The sequence below is a fragment of the Pseudophryne corroboree genome, chromosome 3, assembly GCF_028390025.1.
Source record: "Pseudophryne corroboree isolate aPseCor3 chromosome 3, aPseCor3.hap2, whole genome shotgun sequence".
In the NCBI taxonomy this organism is placed as follows: domain Eukaryota; kingdom Metazoa; phylum Chordata; class Amphibia; order Anura; family Myobatrachidae; genus Pseudophryne; species Pseudophryne corroboree.
In genome coordinates this window covers 43,018,642-43,043,067 of record NC_086446.1, presented here as the reverse complement: position 1 = coordinate 43,043,067, position 24,426 = coordinate 43,018,642, and the positions used below count along the sequence as shown (strand labels likewise).

The following is a 24,426-nucleotide window of genomic DNA, read 5'->3' as shown; positions in this document are numbered from 1 at the left end:
GGTCCCCTCACAATAGGAACACATGAGATGCAGTGACCCTGCAGCGTCTGTATGATGTACGGTCCCCTCACAATAGGAGCACATGAGATGTAGTGACCCTGCAGTGTCTGTATGATGTACGGTATCCTCACAATAGGAGCACATGAGACGCAGTGACCCTGCAGCGTCTGTATGATGTACGGTCCTCTCACAATAGGAGCACATAAGCTGTACTGACCCTGCAGTGTCTGTATGATGTACACTCCCCTCACAATAGGAGCACATGAGGTGTAGTGACCCTGCAGCGTCTGTATGATGTACGGTTCCCTCACAATAGGAGCACATGAGATGCAGTGACCCTGCAGCGTCTGTATGATGTACGGTCTCCTCACAATAGGAGCACATGAGATGCAGTGACCCTGCAGTGTCTGTATGATGTACGGTCCTCTCACAATAGGAGCACATGAGATGTAGTGACCCTGCAGTGTCTGATGTACGGTCCCCTCACAATAGGAGCATATGAGATGCAGTGACCCTGCAGCGTCTGTATGATGTACGGTCCCTTCACAATAGGAGCACATGAGATGCAGTGACCCTGCAGTGTCTGTATGATGTACGGTCCCCTCACAATAGGAGCACATGAGATGCAGTGACCCTGCAGTGTTTGTATGATGTACGGTCCTCTCACAATAGGAGCACATGAGATGTAGTGACCCTGCAGTGTCTGTATTATGTACGGTCCTCTCACAATAGGAGCACATGGGATGTAGTGACCCTGCAGCGTTTGTATGATGTACGGTCTCCTCACAATAGGAGCACATGGGATGCAGTGACCCTGCAGTGTCTGATGTACGGTCCCCTCACAATAGGAGCACATGAGATGCAGTGACCCTGCAGTGTCTGTATGATGTACGGTCCCCTCACAATAGGAGCACATGAGATGCAGTGACCCTGCAGTGTCTGTATGATGTACGGTCCCCTTACAATTGGAGCACATGAAATGCAGTGACCCTGCAGCGTCTGTATGATGTACGGTCCCTTCACAATAGGAGCACATGAGATGCAGTGACCCTGCAGTGTCTGTATGATGTACGGTCATCTCACAATAGGAGCACATGAGATGTAGTGACCCTGCAGTGTCTGTATGATGTACGGTCCTCTCACAATAGCAGCACATGAGATGTAGTGACCCTGCAGTGTCTGTATGATGTACGGTCCCCTCACAATAGGAGCACATGAGATGCAGTGACTCTGCAGTGTCTGTATGATGTACGGTCCCCTCACAATAGGAGCACATGAGATGCAGTGACCCTGCAGTGTCTGTATGATGTACGGTCCCCTCACAATAGGAGCACATGTGATGCAGTGACCCTGCACTGTCTGTATGATGTACGGTCCTCTCACAATAGGAGCACATGAGATGTAGTGACTCTGCAGTGTCTGTATGATGTACGGTCCCCTCACAATAGGAGCACATGTGATGCAGTGACCCTGCAGTGTCTGTATGATGTACGGTCCCCTTACAATTGGAGCACATGAGATGCAGTGACCCTGCAGTGTCTGTATGATGTATGGTCCCCTCACAATAGGAGCACATGAGATGCAGTGACCCTGCAGTGTCTGTATGATGTACGGTCCCCTCACAATAGGAACACATGAGATGCAGTGACCCTGCAGCGTCTGTATGATGTACGGTCCCCTCACAATAGGAGCACATGAGATGTAGTAACCCTGCAGTGTCTGTATGATGTACGGTATCCTCACAATAGGAGCACATGAGACGCAGTGACCCTGCAGCGTCTGTATGATGTACGGTCCTCTCACAATAGGAGCACATAAGCTGTACTGACCCTGCAGTGTCTGTATGATGTACACTCCCCTCACAATAGGAGCACATGAGGTGTAGTGACCCTGCAGCGTCTGTATGATGTACGGTTCCCTCACAATAGGAGCACATGAGATGCAGTGACCCTGCAGCGTCTGTATGATGTACGGTCTCCTCACAATAGGAGCACATGAGATGCAGTGACCCTGCAGTGTCTGTATGATGTACGGTCCTCTCACAATAGGAGCACATGAGATGTAGTGACCCTGCAGTGTCTGTATGATGTACGGTCCCCTCACAATAGGAGCACATGAGATGCAGTGACCCTGCAGTGTCTGATGTACGGTCCCCTCACAATAGGAGCACATGAGATGCAGTGACCCTGCAGCGTCTGTATGATGTACGGTCCCCTCACAATAGGAGCATATGAGATGCAGTGACCCTGCAGCATCTGTATGATGTACAGTCCCTTCACAATAGGAGCACATGAGATGCAGTGACCCTGCAGTGTCTGTATGATGTACGGTCCCCTCACAATAGGAGCACATGAGATGCAGTGACCCTGCAGTGTTTGTATGATGTACGGTCCTCTCACAATAGGAGCACATGAGATGTAGTGACCCTGCAGTGTCTGTATTATGTACGGTCCTCTCACAATAGGAGCACATGGGATGTAGTGACCCTGCAGCGTTTGTATGATGTACGGTCTCCTCACAATAGGAGCACATGGGATGCAGTGACCCTGCAGTGTCTGATGTACGGTCCCCTCACAATAGGAGCACATGAGATGCAGTGACCCTGCAGTGTCTGTATGATGTACGGTCCCCTCACAATAGGAGCACATGAGATGCAGTGACCCTGCAGTGTCTGTATGATGTACGGTCCCCTTACAATTGGAGCACATGAAATGCAGTGACCCTGCAGCGTCTGTATGATGTACGGTCCCTTCACAATAGGAGCACATGAGATGCAGTGACCCTGCAGTGTCTGTATGATGTACGGTCATCTCACAATAGGAGCACATGAGATGTAGTGACCCTGCAGTGTCTGTATGATGTGCGGTCCTCTCACAATAGCAGCACATGAGATGTAGTGACCCTGCAGTGTCTGTATGATGTACGGTCTTCTCACAATAGGAGCACATGAGATGCAGTGACTCTGCAGTGTCTGTATGATGTACGGTCCCCTCACAATAGGAGCACATGAGATGCAGTGACCCTGCAGTGTCTGTATGATGTACGGTCCCCTCACAATAGGAGCACATGTGATGCAGTGACCCTGCAGTGTCTGTATGATGTACGGTCCTCTCACAATAGGAGCACATGAGATGTAGTGACTCTGCAGTGTCTGTATGATGTACAGTCCCCTCACAATAGGAGCACATGTGATGCAGTGACCCTGCAGTGTCTGTATGATGTACGGTCCCCTTACAATTGGAGCACATGAGATGCAGTGACCCTGCAGTGTCTGTATGATGTTTGGTCCCCTCACAATAGGAGCACATGAGATGCAGTGACCCTGCAGTGTCTGTATGATGTACGGTCCCCTCACAATAGGAACACATGAGATGCAGTGACCCTGCAGCGTCTGTATGATGTACGGTCCCCTCACAATAGGAGCACATGAGATGTAGTGACCCTGCAGTGTCTGTATGATGTACGGTATCCTCACAATAGGAGCACATGAGACGCAGTGACCCTGCAGCGTCTGTATGATGTACGGTCCTCTCACAATAGGAGCACATAAGCTGTACTGACCCTGCAGTGTCTGTATGATGTACACTCCCCTCACAATAGGAGCACATGAGGTGTAGTGACCCTGCAGCGTCTGTATGATGTACGGTTCCCTCACAATAGGAGCACATGAGATGCAGTGACCCTGCAGCGTCTGTATGATGTACGGTCTCCTCACAATAGGAGCACATGAGATGCAGTGACCCTGCAGTGTCTGTATGATGTACGGTCCTCTCACAATAGGAGCACATGAGATGTAGTGACCCTGCAGTGTCTGTATGATGTACGGTCACCTCACAATAGGAGCACATGAGATGCAGTGACCCTGCAGTGTCTGTATGATGTACGGTTCCCTCACAATAGGAGCACATGTGATGCAGTGACCCTGCAGTGTCTGTATGATGTACGGTCCTCTCACAATAGCAGCACATGAGATGTAGTGACCCTGCAGTGTCTGTATGATGTACGGTCCCCTCACAATAGGAGCACATGAGATACAGTGACCCTGCAGTGTCTGATGTACGGTCCCCTCACAATAGGAGCAGATGAGATGCAGTGACCCTGCAGCGTCTGTATGATGATCGGTCCCTTCACAATAGGAGCACATGAGATGTAGTGACCCTGCAGTGTCTGTATGATGTACGGTCCCCTCACAATAGGAGCACATGAGATGCAGTGACCCTGCAGTGTCTGATGTACGGTCCCCTCACAATAGGAGCACATGAGATGCAGTGACCCTGCAGCGTCTGTATGATGTACGGTCCCTTTACAATAGGAGCACATGAGATGTAGTGACCCTGCAGTGTCTGTATGATGTACGGTCCCCTCACAATAGGAGCACATGAGATGCAGTGACCCTGCAGTGTCTGATGTACGGTCCTCTCACAATAGGAGCACATGAGATGCAGTGACCCTGCAGCGTCTGTATGATGTACGGTCCCTTCACAATAGGAGCACATGAGATGTAGTGACCCTGCAGTGTCTGTATGATGTACGGTCCCTTCACAATAGGAGCACATGAGATGCAGTGTCTGTATGATGTACGGTCCCCTCACAATAGGAGCACATGAGATGCAGTGACCCTGCAGTGTCTGTATGATGTACGGTCCCCTTATAATTGGAGCACATGAGATGTAGTGACCCTGCAGTGTCTGTCTGATGTACGGTCCCCTCACAATAGGAGCACATGTGATGCAGTGACCCTGCAGTGTCTGTATGATGTACGGTCCTCTCACAATAGGAGCACATGAGATGTAGTGACCCTGCAGTGTCTGTATTATGTACGGTCCTCTCACAATAAAAGCACGTGGGATGTAGTGACCCTGCAGCGTTTGTATGATGTACGGTCTCCTCACAATAGGAGCACATGTGATGCAGTGACCCTGCAGTGTCTGTATGATGTACGGTCCCCTCACAATAGAAGCACATGAGATGCAGTGACCCTGCAGCGTCTGTATGATGTACGGTCCCCTCACAATAGGAGCATATAAAATGGAGTGACCCTGCAGTGTCTGTATGATGTACGGGTCCCTCACAATAGGAGCACATGAGATGCAGTGACCCTGCAGCGTCTGTATGATGTACTGTCCCCTCACAATAGGAGCATATAAAATGTAGTGACCCTGCAGTGTCTGTATGATGTACGGTCCTCTCACAATAGGAGCACATGAGATGCAGTAACCCTGCAGTGTCTGTATGATGTACGGTCCCCTCACAGTTGGAGCACATGAGATGCAGTGACGTGACCGGCGCCCATACAACTACAGATTTCTGCTCTTTGTGTATACACTGTGGTAGTAGGTATCGTCTCTCCATATTCACATTGACTAAAATGACACTAAGAGAATGTCAGGATAACCTGTGAGGATGTTCTTTTTCTATAGTGTGTATCATTGTGTGTGTCAGGTGCCTATAAGGTGTCAGGATGTCACTGTCTATCTCTCCATGCAGGAGGGGGAGTATATAGAGGAACACTGGGGTCTGTACAAGGACGTGATGATCGAGAATCACCGGCCCCTCACATCACTGGGTAAGAGGAGACTGCCATGTATTGTACAGGGGAGAGCAGGTTTGGGGGCCCCTATATACACTTGATGAGCACATTTCTGCAGCGGGGTACACTGTATTCCATAGGGAATAACATCGGGGTGTAGAGTAAGATCTTGATCTGCGGCACCAACAGGCTAAAGCTTTGACTTTTCCCAGAATGCATAGCGTCGCCTCCTCTATATCCCCGCCTCCAGGCACTGGAGCTCAGTTTGTAGTTGGTGTCTGCAGTGCAGGCATCTAACAAGCGCAACCCTGAAAGAAGACTTCAAGGGCAGCAGCATAGCACTGACAAGTGCTGGATGTCAGTTTGCCATCATTTGCGGTGAAGGGTTCCGGTTCCTGACAGGGCACACACATCACCCGACGCTCATTGGGATCGTGTGGCCGCAGACAGGGGAGGTAAGACCGTCCCCCAGGCGGGACCCGCCGCAAATCGCGATCCCGTACGGTCTGTAAGAGGCGTGCTGGCTTGGGCACTGTGGTAGTACAGGGACCCCACTAGACCAGCAGGGCAAGGGCACAGGTCGGGTATTAACCCATTTGTTGAGGCCCGCAGTTCCTGGTGGGGGAAGTCCAGCAAGGGGACATGGCACCAGCCTGTAGTCCCTCCCCTAGCTCCGGGCGCCATTTTATATAGAGGTTACCGCCCTGGTGCTGCATTTCTTCTCTCTCCCTCACTCCCTGCTGCAGCTTTGGCACCATCACACATGCTGAGGCTGCTCTGGGACTGCAAGGGGCAAAACCTTCTCTGTTATCATGTAAAAGCCCTTATCTGATTTTCCATGTGGATAGGGCAGAATTGCGGACTCGTCCCCAATTCCTCCCTAAGGTGGTATCAGCTTTTCTTTTGAACCAGCCTATTGTGGTGCCTGCGGTTACTAGGGACTTGGAGGATTCCAAGTTACTGGACGTAGTCAGGGCTTTGAAAACTTATGTTTCCAGGACGGCTGGAGTCAGAAAAACTGACTCGCTGTTTATTCTGTATGCACCCAACAAGGTGAGTGCTCCTGCTTCAAAGCAGACTATTGCTAGCTGGATTTGTAGTCCATTCAGCTTGCGCATTCTGCGGCTGGACTGCCGCGTCCTAAATCTGTAAAAGCCCATTCCACGAGGAAGGTGGGCTCTTCTTGGGCGGCTTTACAACTTTGCCGAGCAGCTACTTGGTCAGGGTCAAACACGTTTGCAAAATTCTACAAATTTGATACCCTGGCTGAGGAGGACCTTGAGTTCTCTCATTCGGTGCTGCAGAGTCATCCGCACTCTCCCGCCCGTTTGGGAGCTTTGGTATAATCCCCATGGTCCTTACGGAGTTCCCAGCATCCACTAGGACGTCAGAGAAAATAAGATTTTACTCACCGGTAAATCTATTTCTCGTAGTCCGTAGTGGATGCTGGGCACCCATCCCAAGTGCGGATTGTCTGCAATACTTGTATATAGTTATTGTTATGAGCCATCTGTTGAGAGGCTCAGTTATATTTCATACTGTTAACTGGGTATAGTATCACGAGTTATACGGTGTGATTGGTGTGGCTGGTATGAGTCTTACCCGGGATTCAAAATCCTTCCTTATTGTGTCAGCTCTTTCGGGCACAGTATCCTAACTGAGGTCTGGAGGAGGGTCATAGTGGGAGGAGCCAGTGCACACCAGGTAGTCCTAAAGCTTTCTTTAGTTGTGCCCAGTCGCCTGCGGAGCCGCTATTCCCCATGGTCCTTACGGAGTTCCCAGCATCCACTACGGACTTTGAGAAATAGATTTACCGGTGAGTAAAATTTTATTATTCTATATCCTGAGGTGGCTAATTGCGTCATTGTTTTTCCTTAATATAGTTGTTTTTCACGGAATATACTTGTATAGTATTTTTCTCTGTGCTTTTCAGTCACGGTGTACCCCTTTAATCCTCGGTTTCTGCAGTACACTTTCTGCAGTACACTCCGGGTTTTTTGTTTGGGACAATTATCTGCATTTATTGTACTGTGTTGCCCTTAGATTACGCCCTCTTATCATGTCGGCTACAAGTTGCGACAGTTCCGTGGCTGATCCCGCCAGTCGCGGTGATGACGTCACGGACCCCTTAGAGGATAATATTGCAGCTGAGGGCTCCAGCGCTGGGAGTTCTTTAACCCCCAGTCAGGTTTTAGCAAAGGGGGCTCAACAAGACCCACCTTGGGCTACTTTCTCTACATTGTTAAATACGCTGATAACTAAACTCACACCCACTATGGGACCACCTGTGCTTTTCCTGCCACAGTTTGTCCCTGCGGTTAATCCGCCCTGGGCAGATAACCTGTCCACTCAGTTACAGCAATTCTCACAGACAATGGCTAAACAGAGACCTGACTCTCGCCTGTCTGTGGCCAAGGGGCCCCCTAAGAGGGCCTTTACTTCCTCACAATCCACTCATGTTCAGGATACCTCTTTTGACGATGATGGCGTCTATACTGACCCCTCAGACACTGATGAAGATGCTTCTGATGGGGAATCTGTTTCTCAGATGGATGTTCCTGACCTCTTGAGGCTATCGGGCTGATTCTCCAAATTGAGGATGACGCGGAACCTCAGGAGGCCTCTAAGAAACCTGATAGGTTCAAACGTCAGAAGGTTACTAAACTTGTTTTAACTCATTCTGACCATTTGGTTGACATACGTCAGGAATCCTTAGAAAATCCACGGAAGAAGTTTACACCTCAAATAAAATTTGGAAACACCCCCTCCGGAGGATTCGGAAGTCGCACGGCTGGTGGTCTCCTCTGCTCTGCCTGTCACTACTGTCACTTCTCTGAAAGAACCGACGGATAAGCGTGTGGAGGGTTGCTTGAAGTCTATCTATACTTGTGACTGGATGGTCCCATACGAAAGCCCTCATTGCTTTTGCGTCCAGTCTCCAGTGCACAGAATGGATGTTTAGGTCACGCCAGACCTGGCCACATGAGGATTCCCGCTTACCATCAGAAACCGCCTGTTACTGACTCCACCTACTGCGCAGTGGGCGGGTTTACGCTGCCACCACCACACTCCTAACCTGCCGTGGCGTTTGGAACCACGGTTATGCTCTGTATGCGTCGATATGCATCCTTACCACACCTGTGTGGTGTTGACGAATCCCCAAACGTTGCTTGCCCAAGCACAGCACAGTAGCAGGCCGAAGGCTGAACTTGGAGACGCTGGTTACTCCCTGGACAGCCGGAGAACGGAGCTAGGTTTTGCCTAGCCCTGCTGGTCACAAGAAGAAGCGGTCTTCTTGAGGCAGATGATGTTTATTTGCTAAATACAGCCTTCAAAAAGGCTCAGCAATACAGCAAGATGTTACAGCAGAATGAAACTGGTATAATACACTCTGCATGCTCACAGGCTTCCTCTTTTTATCTCAATTCTACACACAGTACCACAGGGAGCATCATTGGGCACCCCCACAGGATCAAACAAGCAGGAACCAACATCCACTGCATTGCTAGGGGACGTAGGCATACCAGAGGCAAAAGGCATGCGGGGTCGATGTGCCGATCTAGCCGCTGTAATCTTTTCCTCTGGGCTGGTTGAGACTGGTTGGCTGTGCTGGCAGTTGTCTAGCAGCTGTAGTCTTTTCCTCTGGGCTGGGCTGTGCTGGAGTAGCTGATGTCAACGGTGGTTGTGGAACTCCGGGAAATGGCGCCAGTAAACGTGGTGACGATCCCACCACCCAGATCATTTCCTAGGACCACATCAGTTGAGAGACCATCCATGATGGCAACTTCTCGCAACTCTGGTCCAGCTCCTCAGTCCAGGTAGACTCTTGCCATGGGAACCTCTTTCTTCGTTCCATCTGCCAGGGTGACATTGGCAGTGTGACCCTACACTGCAGCAGGATCTATAAGGTGGGGGCTCCCCACAGTGATTGAGGCCCCAGAGTCTCTTAGGCCTTCCCCCTACAGGGGTCCCACGTGGACCGGCTGCAGTTGCCTCCACATATTGTGTAGGGGCTGTTTGGCCATGCAGGTGACTCTCTCCGCAGTGTGCACCTGTCTCGTCACACTCCATCGGACTGGCTGGAGGGGAAACAGTCTCTGTAAGCTCACCTCCGCTCATTAAACAAGCAATCCGGGCTCCAGCACAAGCTTATGTACAGGCTGGTCTTCCAGCTCCTGCTATCATCAAAGCCCATTCTACTCGGTCGGTTGGACCTTCTTGATCGGCCCGCCGTGGTGCGACCCTTTAGCAATTGTGCACTCAGTGAACATGTTTATAAGGTTCTATGCCTTCGATACTTCCACCTCCCAGGATGCTTCCTTTGGACGCCGGATTCTTGTGCCCACTACAGTGCATCCCCTCCCATGTGGAACTGCTTGAGGTCATCCCCAATGTTATTCCCTGTGAAATACAGTGTACCCCGTTGCAAGAAAGGAGATTTATGGTAAGAACTTACCTTTGTTAAATCTCTTTCTGCGAGGTACTCTGGATTCCATGGTGCGCCCACCCTGACGCACTTAGCTTCTTTGGGTTGGTATGGCATAAGCCGCTGATACCTTCTCCTGTCGTGAGAATGTGATGTCTGTGGCTACTAACTGTTGTCGTCTCTCTTACCTGCTACTACATTGGACTGGTTAACAAACTGAGCTCCTGTGCATGGAGACAGGGTTATAGAGGATGCGGCGCTATGCATGGGAACAATTAAAGCTTTAGCCTGTTGGTGCATCGGACCAAGATCCTACTCTACACCCCGATGTTATTCCCTGTGGAATCCAGTGTACCTCGCAAAAAGAGATTTAACAAAGGTAAGGTCTGTTAAGTTCGATTAACTTTCAGGAAAAGAGCAATACTTTAAATAAACAAATGTTCAGGCCACTGCGACCGTTAAGCGTATGTGTGTGTAACCCCTATGAAATGCGTACACGTTGCGTGCACATGCTGTAAGCACAAAGTAGCTACACGTGCGGCGGAATACAATTTATAACTCCTAACAGGAAAGGAATGCGACACCAATTGTATATGTAATGTTGAGGTCCAACCCAGTAACAAATATTTACTCAAAAGGGGGTACAACAAGAAATGCAATCACATAAGAGAATAAGCTACAATCAATTAATACATACGTTTGTTCGCCTGCGCTACCCGATTCCGGTCCTCAGTCAATCTGGATAGATGACCTTCAGAGATGTGTCTGACTAGCCAGGAGGCTTGGCTTTTATACATTAGTCCAAATCAGGAAACAATGGAAACTCTAATCTCTTCCCCTATAGGTCAAAGGGCTGGTCATTTACAGTACAGGAGGGGTCATAGGTCGGTTTGAATAGTTGGGCGATGCCTGCTCCAGGTGCACTTGCAGATGTTCTCCACTGGGTTCCCGCCGAATATCAAGAGTACAGTAAATACAGTTTAATATTAATATTCTGTTCCTGTGCATAGATATGCGCAGGAGCGTGCTACTTTCTGCAAACTGCCATCGGAGTATTGCCCTTGAAAAACTGTACAACTGGATACCACACACCACCTCCTAACCTAGTTCTGTCCCCTCATATCCTGTAAAGGTGAATCCCTCTTTTGTAATACCTTTAAAGGAAGTGTAACTCGCTGGTGTGGTGCGTGTAGGCTATGTGTAAATTATGTACTATGTGGAGTAAATATGAGCTATGTCTTTGTGGCTTTTCCATGCGAATGCGTATGCTACCGTATTTACTCATACCATTCGCTAATACGCAGGACCGCGTGAGCCAATATACGTAACGCGCGAGTATGCGCACGCACGGCAGAACAAGCACCCGCACGAAGGGTACGTGATGCGCGTGGCTATAATATTTTCGACTTCGACAGTTCACCCTTTGGCAATCAACAATAACTGCCACACATAACTAATAAAACTGAAAATATTATCTATACATTATATACAAAGTTCGGATGACCGGGGGAGAGTTGTAGGTGGGAAACGTATAGCCTAGTGGGATAGGAAAAAGCATGTATGTATGAATTAATGTCTGAGGGGCAGGAATCATCGTGCCTTATATGTTCTAAGTAAGCTTCGAGGTATTGCGAAGTATACATTAAATCCTTCTCATCCCGTATTAAGGGTCTGTACATGGACAAACAAACACTACCGGGCTCTTTTCGGGCAAGGGCTTTTAACCCTCACCTTTTAGGCTTCTTATACCAACAAATGGGGAGCACATTTATCTGATAATACATGGAGGGGAAACATATGTGTGTGCTACTATATGTAAATAACATTTCTCTAACGTGCTAGTGGATGCTGGGGACTCCGTAAGGACCATGGGGAATAGACGGGCTCCGCTGTAGACTGGGCACTCTAAGAAAGATTTAGGACTACCTGGTGTGCACTGGCTCCTCCCCCTATGACCCTCCTCCAAGCCTCAGTTAGATTTCTGTGCCCGGCTGAGCTGGATGCACACTAGGGGCTCTCCTGAGCTCCTAGAAAGAAAGTGTTTGTTAGGTTTTTTGTTTTCAGTGAGACCTGCTGGCAACAGGCTCACTGCATCGAGGGACTAAGGGGAGAAGAAGCGAACCTACCTAAGTGGTGGTAGCTTGGGCTTCTTAGGCTACTGGACACCATTAGCTCCAGAGGGATCGAACGCAGGACCCGACCTCGTCGTCCGTTCCCGGAGCCGCGCCGCCCTCCCCCTTACAGAGCCAGAAGCAAGAAGGTGGTCCAGAAAATCGGCGGCTGAAGACTTCTGTCTTCTCCAAGGTAGCGCACAGCACTGCAGCTGTGCACCATTGCTCCTCATGCACACCACACACTGCGGTCACTGATGGGTGCAGGGTGCTGGGGGGGTGGGGGGGGGTGTGACTTGGGGGTGCCCTGAGCAGCAATATTAACACCTTGGCTGGCAAACTAACACCATATATAGCCCCAGGGGCTATATAGGTGTATATTAACCCCTGCCAGATATATTAAAATAGCGGGAGAAAGCCCGCCGAAAAAGGGGCGGGGCCTTCTTCCTCAGCACACTGGCGCCATTTTTCCCTCGCAGGTCCGCTGGAAGGAAGCTCCCTGGCTGGGGGGGGGGGGGGGCACAAATTAGGCGCAGTATAACGATTTTATGCAGCTATAAGGGGAAAACACACTTCTATAGGTGATATCCCTGTGATATATAGCGCTCTGGTGTGTGCTGGCATACTCTTCCTCTGTCTCCCCAAAGGGCTTTGTGGGGTCCTGTCCTCTGTAAGAGCATTCCCTGTATGTCTGCTGTGTGTCGGTACTGCTGTGTCAACATGTATGATGAGGAAAATGATGTGGAGGCGGAGCAAATGCCTGTGAATGTGATGTCACCCCCTGCGGGGTCGACACCTGTGTGGTTAGACTTATGGAAGGAATTGCGTGAATGTGTCAACTCCTTACACAAAAGGTTTGACGACATAGGACAGCCGGCTACACAGCTTGTGCCTGTTCCAGCGTCTCAAATGTCATCAGGGGCTTTAAAACGCCCGCTACCTCAGGTGACAGATACAGACGTCAACACGGATACCGACTCCAGTGTCGACGATGATGAAACTAGTGTACCCTCCAATAGGTCCACCCGTTACATGATTGAGGCAATGAAAAATGTTTTACACATTTCTGATAATACCCCAGGTACCACAAAAAAGGGTATTATGTTTGGTGAGAAAAAACTACCTGTAGTTTTTCCTGCATCTGAGGAATTAAATGAGGCGTGGACTTCCCCCGATAAGAAATTGATAATTTCAAAACGATTAATGGCAGCGTACCCTTTCCTGCTAGAGGATAGGTCACGTTGGGAAACACCCCCTAGGGTAGATAAGGCGCTGACACGCTTATCAAAGAAGGTGGCACTACCGTCTCCGGATACGGCCACCCTGAAGGAACCTGCTGATAGAAAGCAGGAAGCTACCCTAAAAGCTATTTACACACACTCGGGCATTATATTGCGACCAGCGATTGCATCAGTTTGGATGTGCAGTGCTGCTGCTGCGTGGTCAGATTCCCTGTTGGATAATATTGATACCATGGATAGGGACAATATTTTGCTGACGCTTGAGCATATAAAAGATGCAGTCTTATACATGCGTGATGCACAGAGGGATATTTGCCGGCTGGCATCAAGAATAAGCGCTATGTCCATTGCCGCCAGAAGGGGGTTATGGACTCTGCAATGGTCTGGCGATGCCGACTCAAAGCAGCACATGGAAGTTTTGCCCTATAAGGGGATGGAACTGTTTGGGGATGGTCTTTCGGACCTCGTGTCCACAGCTACTGCTGGGAAATCGACCTTTTTGCCACAGGCTACCCCACAGCAAAATAAAGCACCGTATTATCAGGTACAGTCCTTTCGGCCCCAGAAAAGCAAGAGGGCTAGAGACTCATCCTTTCTGCCGAGAGGCAAAGGTAGAGGAAAAAAGCTGCAACACACAGCTAGTTCCCAAGAGCAGAAGTCCTCCCCTGCGTCCGGTAAGTCCACAGCATGACGCTGGGGCTGCTCAGGCGGACCCGGGTACGGTGGGGGCCCGTCTCAGAAATTTCAGCGCACAGTGGGCTCTCTCACAGGTGGATCCCTGGGTCCTTCAAGTAGTACTTCAGGGGTACAGGCTGGAATTCGAGACGTCTCCCCCCCGCCGTTTCCTAATATCTGCCTTACCGGCAACTCCCTCTGCCAGGGAGGCAGTGTTGGTGGCTATTCAAAAACTGTATTCAAAGCAAGTGATTGTCAAGGTACCCCTCCTTCAGCAGGGAAGGGGTTACTATTCCACAATGTTTGGTGAGACCCATCTTAAATTTAAAATCCTTGAACACTTATATCAAAAGGTTCAAGTTCAAGATGGAATCGCTCAGGGCGTTTATTGCGAGCCTGGACGAGGGGGATTACATGGTCTCCCTGGACATCAAGGATGCGTACCTACATGTCCCCATTTACCCTCCTCACTAAGAGTACCTCAGATTTGTGGTACAGGACTGTCACTATCAGTTCCAGACGCTGCCGTTTGGGTTGTCCACGGCACCGAGGGTCTTTACCGAGGTAATAGCCGAAATGATGATACTCCTTCGCAAGAAAGGAGTTTCCATTATCCCGTACTTGGACGATCTCCTGATAAAGGCGAGGTCCAAGGAACAGTTGATAGTGGGGGTAGCACTTTCTCGGGAAGTGCTACAACAGCACGGCTGGATTCTCAATATTCCAAAGTCACAGCTGGTCCCGACGACACGTCTTCTGTTCCTGGGAATGATTCTGGACACAGACCAGAAAAGAGTGTTTCTTCCAGTGGAAAAAGCAGAGGAGTTGTCATCTCTAGTCAGAGACATCCTAAAACCGGGACAGGTGTCGGTACATCAATGCACATGAGTCCTGGGAAAAATGGTAGCTTCGTACGAGGCCATTCCATTCAGAAGGTTCCACGCAAGGACTTTCCAGTGGGACCTGTTGGACAAATGGTCCGGGTCCCATCTCCAGATGCAACAGCGGATAACCCTGTCGGCAAGAACCAGGGTGTCGCTGCTGTGGTGGCTGCAGAGGGCTCATCTACTAGAGGGCCGCAGATTCGGAATACAGGACTGGGTCCTGGTAACCACGGATGCCAGCCTTCGGGGCTGGGGGGCAGTCACACACGGAAGAAATTTCCAAGGACTGTGGTCAACTCAGGAGATTTCGCTTCACATAAATATTCTGGAGCTAAGGGCTATTTACAATGCCCTAAGTCAGGCAAGACCCCTGCTTCAGAACCGGCCGGTGCTGATCCAGTCAGACAACATCACGGCGGTCGCCCATGTAAACAGACAGGGCGGCACAAGAAGCAGGAGGGCAATGGCAGAAGCCACAAGGATTCTCCGATGGGCAGAGAATTATGTGTTAGCACTGACAGCAGTATTCATTCCGGGAGTGGACAACTGGGAAGCAGACTTCCTCAGCAGGCACGACCTCCACCCGGGAGAATGGGGACTTCATCCAGAAGTTTTCAAATGCTGGTCAACCGTTGGGAAAAACTACAGGTGGACATGATGGCGTCCCGCCTAAACAAAAAGCTAAAAAGGTATTGCGCCAGGTCAAGGGACCCTCAGGCGATCGCTGTGGACGCTCTAGAGACACCGTGGGTGTACCAGTCGGTTTATGTGTTTCCTCCTCTGCCTCTCATACCCAAGGTACTGAGAATAATAAGAAGGAGAGGAGTGAGAACTATTCTCGTGGCTCCAGATTGGCCAAGAAGAGCTTGGTACCCGGAACTTCAAGAGATGCTGGCAGAGGACCCATGGCCTCTGCCGCTCAGACAAGACCTGCTGCAGCAGGGACCCTGTCTGTTCCAAGTCTTACCGCGGCTGCGTTTGACGGCATGGCGGTTGAACGCCGGATCCTAAAGGAAAAAGGTATTCCGGAGGAAGTCATCCCTACCCTGATCAAAGCCAGGAAGGATGCCACCGCAAAGCATTATCACCGCATTTGGCGGAAATATGTTGCTTGGTGTGAGGCCAAGAAGGCCCCAACGGAGGAATTTCAACTGGGTCGTTTCCTACATTTCCTGCAAGCAGGTGTGACTTTGGTCCTCAAATTGGGGTCCATTAAAGTCCAGATCTCGGCCCTGTCGATTTTCTTCCAGAAAGAACTGGCTTCACTGCCTGAAGTTCAGACTTTTGTCAAGGGAGTCCTGCATATTCAGCCTCCTTTTGTGCCTCCAGTGGCACCTTGGGATCTCAATGTGGTCTTGGAGTTTCTAAAATCACATTGGTTTGAGCCACTTAAGACTGTGGATTTAAAATATCTCACGTGGAAAGTGGTTATGTTGTTGGCTCTGGCTTCGGCCAGACGTGTGTCAGAATTGGCGGCTTTGTCCTGTAAAAGCCCCTATCTGATTTTCCATATGGATAGGGCAGAATTGAGGACTCGTCCTCAGTTTCTCCCTAAGGTGGTATCAGCTTTTCACTTGAACCAACCTATTGTGGTGCCGGCGGCTACTAGGGACTTGGAGGATTCCAAGTTTCTGGACGTAGTCAGGGCCCTGAAAATGTATGTTTCCAGGACGGCTGGAGTCAGGAAGACTTCTAAGCAGACTATCGCGCGCTGGATTTGTAGCACTATTCAGCTGGCGCATTCTGCGGTGGGACTACCGCAACCTAAATCTGTAAAAGCCCATTCCACGAGGAAGGTGGGCTCATCTTGGGCGGCTGCCCGAGGGGTCTCGGCTTTACAACTTTGCCGAGCTGCTACTTGGTCGGGGCAAACACGTTTGCAAAATTTTATAAATTTGATACCCTGGCTGAGGAGGACCTGGAGTACTCTCATTCGGTGCTGCAGAGTCATCCGCACTCTCCCGCCCGTTTGGGAGCTTTGGTATAATCCCCATGGTCCTTACGGAGTCCCCAGCATCCACTAGGACGTCAGAGAAAACAAGAATTTATTCACCGGTAATTCTATTTCTCGTAGTCCGTAGTGGATGCTGGGCGCCCATCCCAAGTGCGGATTGTCTGCAATACTTCTACATAGTTATTGTTACACAAATCGGGTTGTTATTGCGAGCCATCTGTTCAGAGGCTCCATTGTTATCATACTGTTAACCGGGGTTCCTATCACGAGTTATTTGGTGTGGCTGGTATGAGTCTTACCCGGGATTCAAAATCCTTCTTTATTGTGTCAGCTCTTCCGGGCACAGTGTCCTAACTGAGGCTTGGAGGAGGGTCATAGGGGGAGGAGCCAGTGCACACCAGGTAGTCCTAAATCTTTCTTAGAGTGCCCAGTCTCCTGCGGAGCCCGTCTATTCCCCATGGTCCTTACGGAGTCCCCAGCATCCACTACGGACTACGAGAAATAGAATTACCGGTGAGTAAATTCTTATTCTATCGACTATGTGTGCCATTAACTGAAGGATGCAGAGATGAGGGTAAGACATTCACGCGGCGTGGCCTGGCTGCTGGAGGAAGTTGACCGATTTATGTGAGCTCCCTCAGTTTGGGCAATTAAAAGCTCCTTTTTGCCTAATCCTGGGCTCATTTCCCGCTATCACCGCTGCCCCTGCCTCCCCTAACCTACCTGAAGAGGACTGGTGTTTGCCGCGGAATCGGGGAGCAAGCCCCAGTGCTCCCGCGGATTGCGGCCTACCAGCTGCCCTCAAGCCGGGACCTCGATTTCGGCGCTGAGCCGATGCGACCTGCGGGTGCTGCGGAATAAGCTCTCGGCCCTCTCCTCCGCTCCCGAGTGTTCTACCTGCGGCTGGACACCCCTGTAGAGGCTTCCCTGATGCCCCTGCCTGCCCTCTCGGCTGGGACCACGCCAAGGGCCGAGCTGCCTGGTGGAGCCGTGGGAAGCCCGCCGGCCATCTTGGAGGGGACTCTGTGCTTCCCCAGATACCCTGCCCTGCTCCAGCGAGTGAGGTGAGTGTGGTGAGCCCGCACTGTAGCGCTCACAGGCCCTCACAATCCCTGGTTTGTGCCCCTGGGATCACTCTCTCTACACAGCCTCACACTACATTACACTGATGTGAGCAAGGCTGTGCTGCTGCTGTGTGGACAAATCTGACTGCATCTGTTCTCCTTTCCTCAGTATATTGTGCTCTCTGCTGGATGAGAGCTCACAGAGCTGTTCTGCTCTCATCAAGTGCACCCCTGTAGTGCTGTGTCGCTTCAATCTGCATCCCTGCACCTCTATAGCACCTCTGTGGTGCCTTATACTACACCCCTGCATCACACAGCTGTGGTGCTCTATGTGACCTTTCTGTGAATCTCATCCTCCAGGTCACTCTGCATCTGTCTGGGCTAACGGGGGTACATCCACCGCTCTGAGACTCAGACTGTACTCTCACATTACATTGTGCCCGGCTGGGCTCTCCCGGCCTCCCTCTGTGAACTGTCTACAATGTGTTCTCACTATGTAAAGCACCCGGCCCCGTGTGGGATTCTAATGCTTTAGGAGCTTCCCCATTCCCGTCCAGGTGTTGACTACCGATTTACCTCATTTATCCCCGTCACCATGCCTAAAGGGGGGGGAATCAAATGCCCATAATCTGGTGGGCTACTTCAAGAACTCTACTCTGTCCTCTACCCGGAAAGCATTTCCGCCTGCGTCGGCAACCTCCGATCGAGACTCGGATGACGATTCTTCCTCAACTCCCACCACTAAAGCGAATGTCGCTCTTCTCCTGTCCGAGATGCACAATATAAAAAAAGACAATCCATGCGGAGGTGCATGAGGCTAGCTCTGGCTTGAAAACAGACATAGACGGCCTGGGATCCAGAGTTGACGCCATTGAAAGGAAACAAGAAGAGCTTATCGCCTCCTTTTCAACAAGAATCAGAACAGGAGGTGGCTCAAATACGTACAGATGTTATGCTACTAACAGATAAACAAGAAGATTTGGATAATACGGCCGTCGGAACAATCTAAGAATCCACAACATCCCCAAGACGGTGGAACAGGCCCACCTCACTGATTACCTGCTCCGCCTTTTCCGCTCTCTCGCCCCCTCTGACGATATGCTACTTCTAGATAGGGCTCATAGGGCCCTCCGTCCTAGATCTCAGGATGCTAAAACGCCTAGGGATGAAATTCTGCGTTTTCACTACTTTGCTGTTAAAGATCAAGTTTACGCCAAATCTCGGATGTCTCCTGCCATCTCTTTTGAGGGCTCCGATTTTCTAGTCTTCCAGGACCTGTCACCGGTTACAGTGACTGTCACTGTATCATCTGTAGCGAAGCTGTGTATCCTATACTGTGATATTCTGTTGTTTAGTCTTAACGTAATCAGACATTATTAAAGTGCTATTTTGTTGTTCTTACTCAGGGTGAGCACCTTTCTGATATGAAGGCTGAAGATATGGAGAGAAAAGAGACATATGTGACTGACATGAAGGCAGAAGATATAGAGGGAGAAGAAGAGACGTATGTGACCGATATGAAGGCAGAAGATATAGAGGAAGAAGAAGAGACATATGTGACCGATATGAAGGTAGAAGATATAAAAGAAGAAGAGATGTTTGTGAGGGGTGATCAGAAGTGTAAGGAAGAGGAAATCCCTACAGATATTAGCATAGGTGAGTAACAATCCTCATTACAGAAAAGAGTCACATATTCTCCTTGCTCAGTCATTACAGAAGTCTCTTCCCCTACACCCTCCCCTGTCAAGTCAAACTAATGAGATAAATGTATCTGCCCAGTGTGGGAGTCAGGAAACGTCAGCCCATATTATACTCCTGCTCTCTCCCTCACAATGGGGTAAATGTACTAAATCGCGGTTTTTCAGAATTGGAGATGTTGCTTATAGCAACCAATCAAATTCTACATATCATTTTATCTAGAAAATAAAAGCTAGAATCTGATTGGTTGCTATAGGCAACATATTCACTTCTGAAAACCTGCACTTTAGTTTTTATACCCCATTATGTCAGTGTATGTTACCAGCCCAGAGATCTGACCAGTCTCCTCCCCACACTCTCTGGTGTATCTCATACATCAGGAGCCATCATCCCCTATTATACTCCTGCTCTCCCCCTCACATCATGTCACTGTGTGTTACCAGCCCAGAGATCTGACCAGTCTCCTCCCCACACTCTCTGGTGTATCTCACACATCAGGAGCCATCAGCCCCTATTATACTCCTGCTCTTTCACTCACATCATGTCACTGTGTTACCAGGCCAGAGATCTGACCAGTCTCCTCCCCACACTCTCTGGTGTATCTCATACATCAGGAGCCATCATCCCCTATTATACTCCTGCTCTCCCCCTCACATCATGTCACTGTGTGTTACCAGCCCAGAGATCTGACCAGTCTCCTCCCCACACTCTCTGGTGTATCTCACACATCAGGAGCCATCAGCCCCTATTATACTCCTGCTCTTTCACTCACATCATGTCACTGTGTGTTACCAGGCCAGAGATCTGACCAGTCTCCTCCCCACACTCTCTTGTGTATCTCATACATCAGGAGCCATCAGCCCCTATTATACTCCTTCTCTCCCCCTCACATCGTGTCACTGTGTGTTACCAGCCCAGAGATCTGACCAGTCTCCTCCCCACACTCTCTGGTGTATCTCACACATCAGGAGCCATCAGCCCCTATTATACTCCTGCTCTCCCCCTCACATCATGTCACTGTGTGTTACCAGCCCAGAATTCTGACCATTTTCCTCCCCACTCTCTCTGGTGTATCTTTTACATCAGGAGCCATCAGCCCCTATTATACTCCTGCTCTCCCCCTCACATCATGTCACTGTGTTACCAGCCCAGAGATCTGACCAGTCTCCTCCCCACACTCTCTGGTGTATCTCATACATCAGGAGCCATCATCCCCTATTATACTCCTGCTCTTTCACTCACATCATGTCACTGTGTTACCAGCCCAGAGATCTGACCAGTCTCCTCCCCACACTCTCTGGTGTATCTCATACATCAGGAGCCATCAGCCCCTATTATACTCCTGCTCTCCCCCTCACATCATGTCACTGTGTTACCAGCCCAGAGACCTGACCAGTCTCCTCCCCACACTCTGTGGTGTATCTCATACATCAGGAGCCATCATCCCCTATTATACTCCTGCTCTCCTCACATCATGTCACTGTGTGTTACCAGCCCAGAGATCTGACCAGTCTCTTAATTTACTAGTATAAGTCTTGTGGGACTATTCTACCTGGTGATGACCAGAGGACCATATAGAGGCTGCTATTGTTACATACATATCCACCTGGAACACTTTGTGTAGTGTGGAAGCAGGTGTTGGTAGCTCAGCCCACAGGTGTCCTGTATGTATGTATGTGTGGGGGCAGTTTGGATGGATATTGTGGCTTAGTAATGTCACTGGCTGATGAGGATTCCTGTTCTGTGATGATGGCTCAGGAATGTTACCCAGCACAGGCTGCATTATGTGGGGGGGAGATAATCATTGGTGATGTGCCATCTGCATGTCCCTGTGACTGGGGCTGTGACATGTGCTGTTTATATGGTTGTGGCAGCAGAAGACAATATTTCTCACACATCCTAGAGGATGCTGGGGTCCACTTCAGTACCATGGGGTATAGACGGTTCCGCAGGAGCCATGGGTACTCTAAGACTTTTCAAAGGGTGTGAACTAGCTCCTCCCTCTATTCCCCTCCTCCAGACCTCCATTTTAGAAATGTGCCCAGGCAGACTGGATGCACTCCAGGGGAGCTCTACTGAGTTTCTACGAAAAGACTTATGTTAGGTTTTTTATTTTCATTTTATTTTTATTTTTTTCGTTTTATTTATTTTATACAATATATGATTGTTGCTATAAAGGAGGTCTTAGAAGTTACGGAAGCCCCTACTGTACCTCAGGAGAAGGCTTATTTCTATAAGGAAAATAAATTTAAGGTAACTTTCCCTCCTTCCCACGAGCTAAATACTCTTTTTGAGGGAGTTTGGGTGAAACCTAAAAAGAAATTTCATATTCCCAAAAGGATTCAGATTGCTTTATCCTTTTCCATTAGAGGACAGGAAAAGATGGGAGTCACCCCCGGTGTTAGACCGTTAACAAAGGTTAACAAGTTAACAAAAAAGGTGATTCTCCCTGCACCTGGCACGGCTTCACTAAAGTAGCCGGCAGACCGCAAAATGGAGACTATGTTAAAATCTATTTATGTGGCCAATAATACGCTGCTCAGACCCACCATTGCTTGCGCGTGGGAAAGTCGTGCTATCGAAAAATGGTCAGATAACTTGTCACCGGAAATTGACACGATTGATAGAGACGAGATACTCCTAACATTAGGTAATAACAAAGACGCTGCCGCATACACGCTGGAAGCTATGAAGGATATTGGACTCTTGGGTTCAACAGCCGCTACCATGGCAGTATCGGATCGGCGGGCATTGTGGATTCGCCAGTGGAATGCTGATGCAGATTCCAAAAGAAATATGGAGGCTCTCCCGTATAAAGGTGAGTCCTTATTGGGTGATGGGCTGGATGCCTTAGTCTTGGCGGCTACCGCAGGTTAGTCGACATTCTTACCTTATGCTCCTGCACCGCCGGAAAAGACACATCACTCTCAGATGCAGTCCTTTCATCCCAACAAATACAAAAAGGCCAAATGTTCCCCCTTCTTTGCAGGTAGGGGAAGGGGAAAAGGAAAGAAATCCGCAGCGTCTCCAGGATCCCAGGAGCAGAAGTCAACCCCTGCTTCTGCCAAATCTGCAGCATGACGCTGGGGCTCGCTTGCGGGAGTCCGCTCGGGTGGGAGCACGTCTGAAACGTTTCAGTCAAATCTGGATTCAATCTGGCCTGGACCCATGGGTCTTACAAATAGTGTACCATGGGTACAAACTGGAGTTTCAAGACGTCCCCCCCATGCCGAATTTTCAAATCGACCTTACCAGCTTCTCTTCCAGAAAGAGAGTCAGTAACAACGGCAATTCAAAAATGATGTCAGGTTCAGGTCATTGTCCTGGTACCCTTGTCACAGCAAGGAGAAGGTTTTTATTCAAGCCTCTTCGTATTTCCCATGCCGGACGGCTCGGTCAGCCCGATTTTAAACCTGAAAAAACTGAATCTCTACCTGAAAAGGTTCAAGTTCAAGATGGAATCCCTGAGGGCAGTGATTTCCAGTCTGGAGGAGGGGGACTTCTTGGTGTCAGTAGACATAAAGGATGCTTACTTGCATGTTCCCATTTATCCTCCTCCCCAAGCTTATCTGAGATTCGCAGTACAGGATTGCCATTACCAGTTCCAGACGTTGCCGTTCGGACTCTCCACGGCACCGAGGGTATTCACCAAGGTGATGGCGGAGATGATGGTCCTCCTTCGTCAAAAAGGAGTCCATTTAATTCCTTATCTGGACGATCTCCTGATAAAAGCGAGATCCAGGGAACAGTTGGTGCAGAACATCGCACTCTCCCTGTCAATACTCCAACAACACAGTTGGATCATGAATTTTCCAAAGTCGCAGTTGGAACCAACGACAAGATTGTCCTTTTTAGGGATGATTCTGGACACAGAAGTACAGAGAGTATTTCTTTCAGTGGAAAAGGCTCTGGAAATCCTGAAAATGGTCAAACAAATATTGAAACCAACAAGCGTGTCGATCCATCAATGCATTCGGTTGTTGTGGAAAATGGTAGCGGCCTACGAGGCCATACAGTTTTGCCGATTTCGTGTCAGAGTATTCCAGTGGGACCTGTTGGACAAATGGTCCAGATCCCACCTACACATGCACCGGAAAATATTCTTGTCCACCAAAGCCAGGATTTCGTTCCTGTGGTGGCTACACAGTTCTCACCCATTAGAGGGATGCAGGTTCGGGATTCAGGACTGGGTCCTGGTAACCACGGATGCAAGTCTCCGAGGCTGGGGAGCTGTCACGCAGGGGGAAAGCTTCCAAGAAAAATGGTCGTCAGGAAGCCTGCCTTCACATAAACGTTCTGGAATTGATAGCCATTTACAATGGCCTTCTACAAGCGGTACATCTTCTTCAAGATCATCCCGTACAGATCCAGTCGGACAATGTAACAGCAGTCGTGTAAATAAACAGGCAAGGCGGAACGAAAAGCATAGCGGCAATGGCAGAGGTGACAAGGATTCTCCTCTGAGCAGCAAGACATGTAAGAGCGCTGTCTGCAATTTTCATTCTGGGAGTGGACAACTGGGAAGCAGACTTACTCAGCAGACACGATCTCCACCCAGGAGAGTGGGGCCTCCGCCAAGAAGTCTTTGCAGAGGTGGCAAGTCTTTTGGGAGTACCTGAAGTAGACATAATGGCATCTCGTCTAAACAAGAAGCTTCAGAGATATTGTTCCAGGTCGAGAGACCCTCAATATAGCAGTGGATGCACTGGTGACCCAGTGGGTGTTTCAGTCGGTATATGTTTTCCCTCCACTTCCACTGATTCCAAAAGTTCTCAAGATAATAAGAACAACAAGAGTTTGAGCAATCTTCATTGCCCCAGACTGGCCAAGGAGGGCTTGGTAT

General features: G+C 49.5%; 1 protein-coding gene across 1 annotated transcript in view; it reads left to right on the top strand.

Annotated features, from left to right (window-relative positions):
* LOC135057134 (uncharacterized) overlaps nucleotides 1–24,426 on the top strand; it is a 231,732-nt gene that overhangs the window by 179,620 nt on the left and 27,686 nt on the right. The window contains 1 exon segment of the mRNA XM_063963030.1: nucleotides 19,292–19,541. Within this exon segment, the coding sequence (XP_063819100.1) occupies nucleotides 19,292–19,541 (250 nt within the window).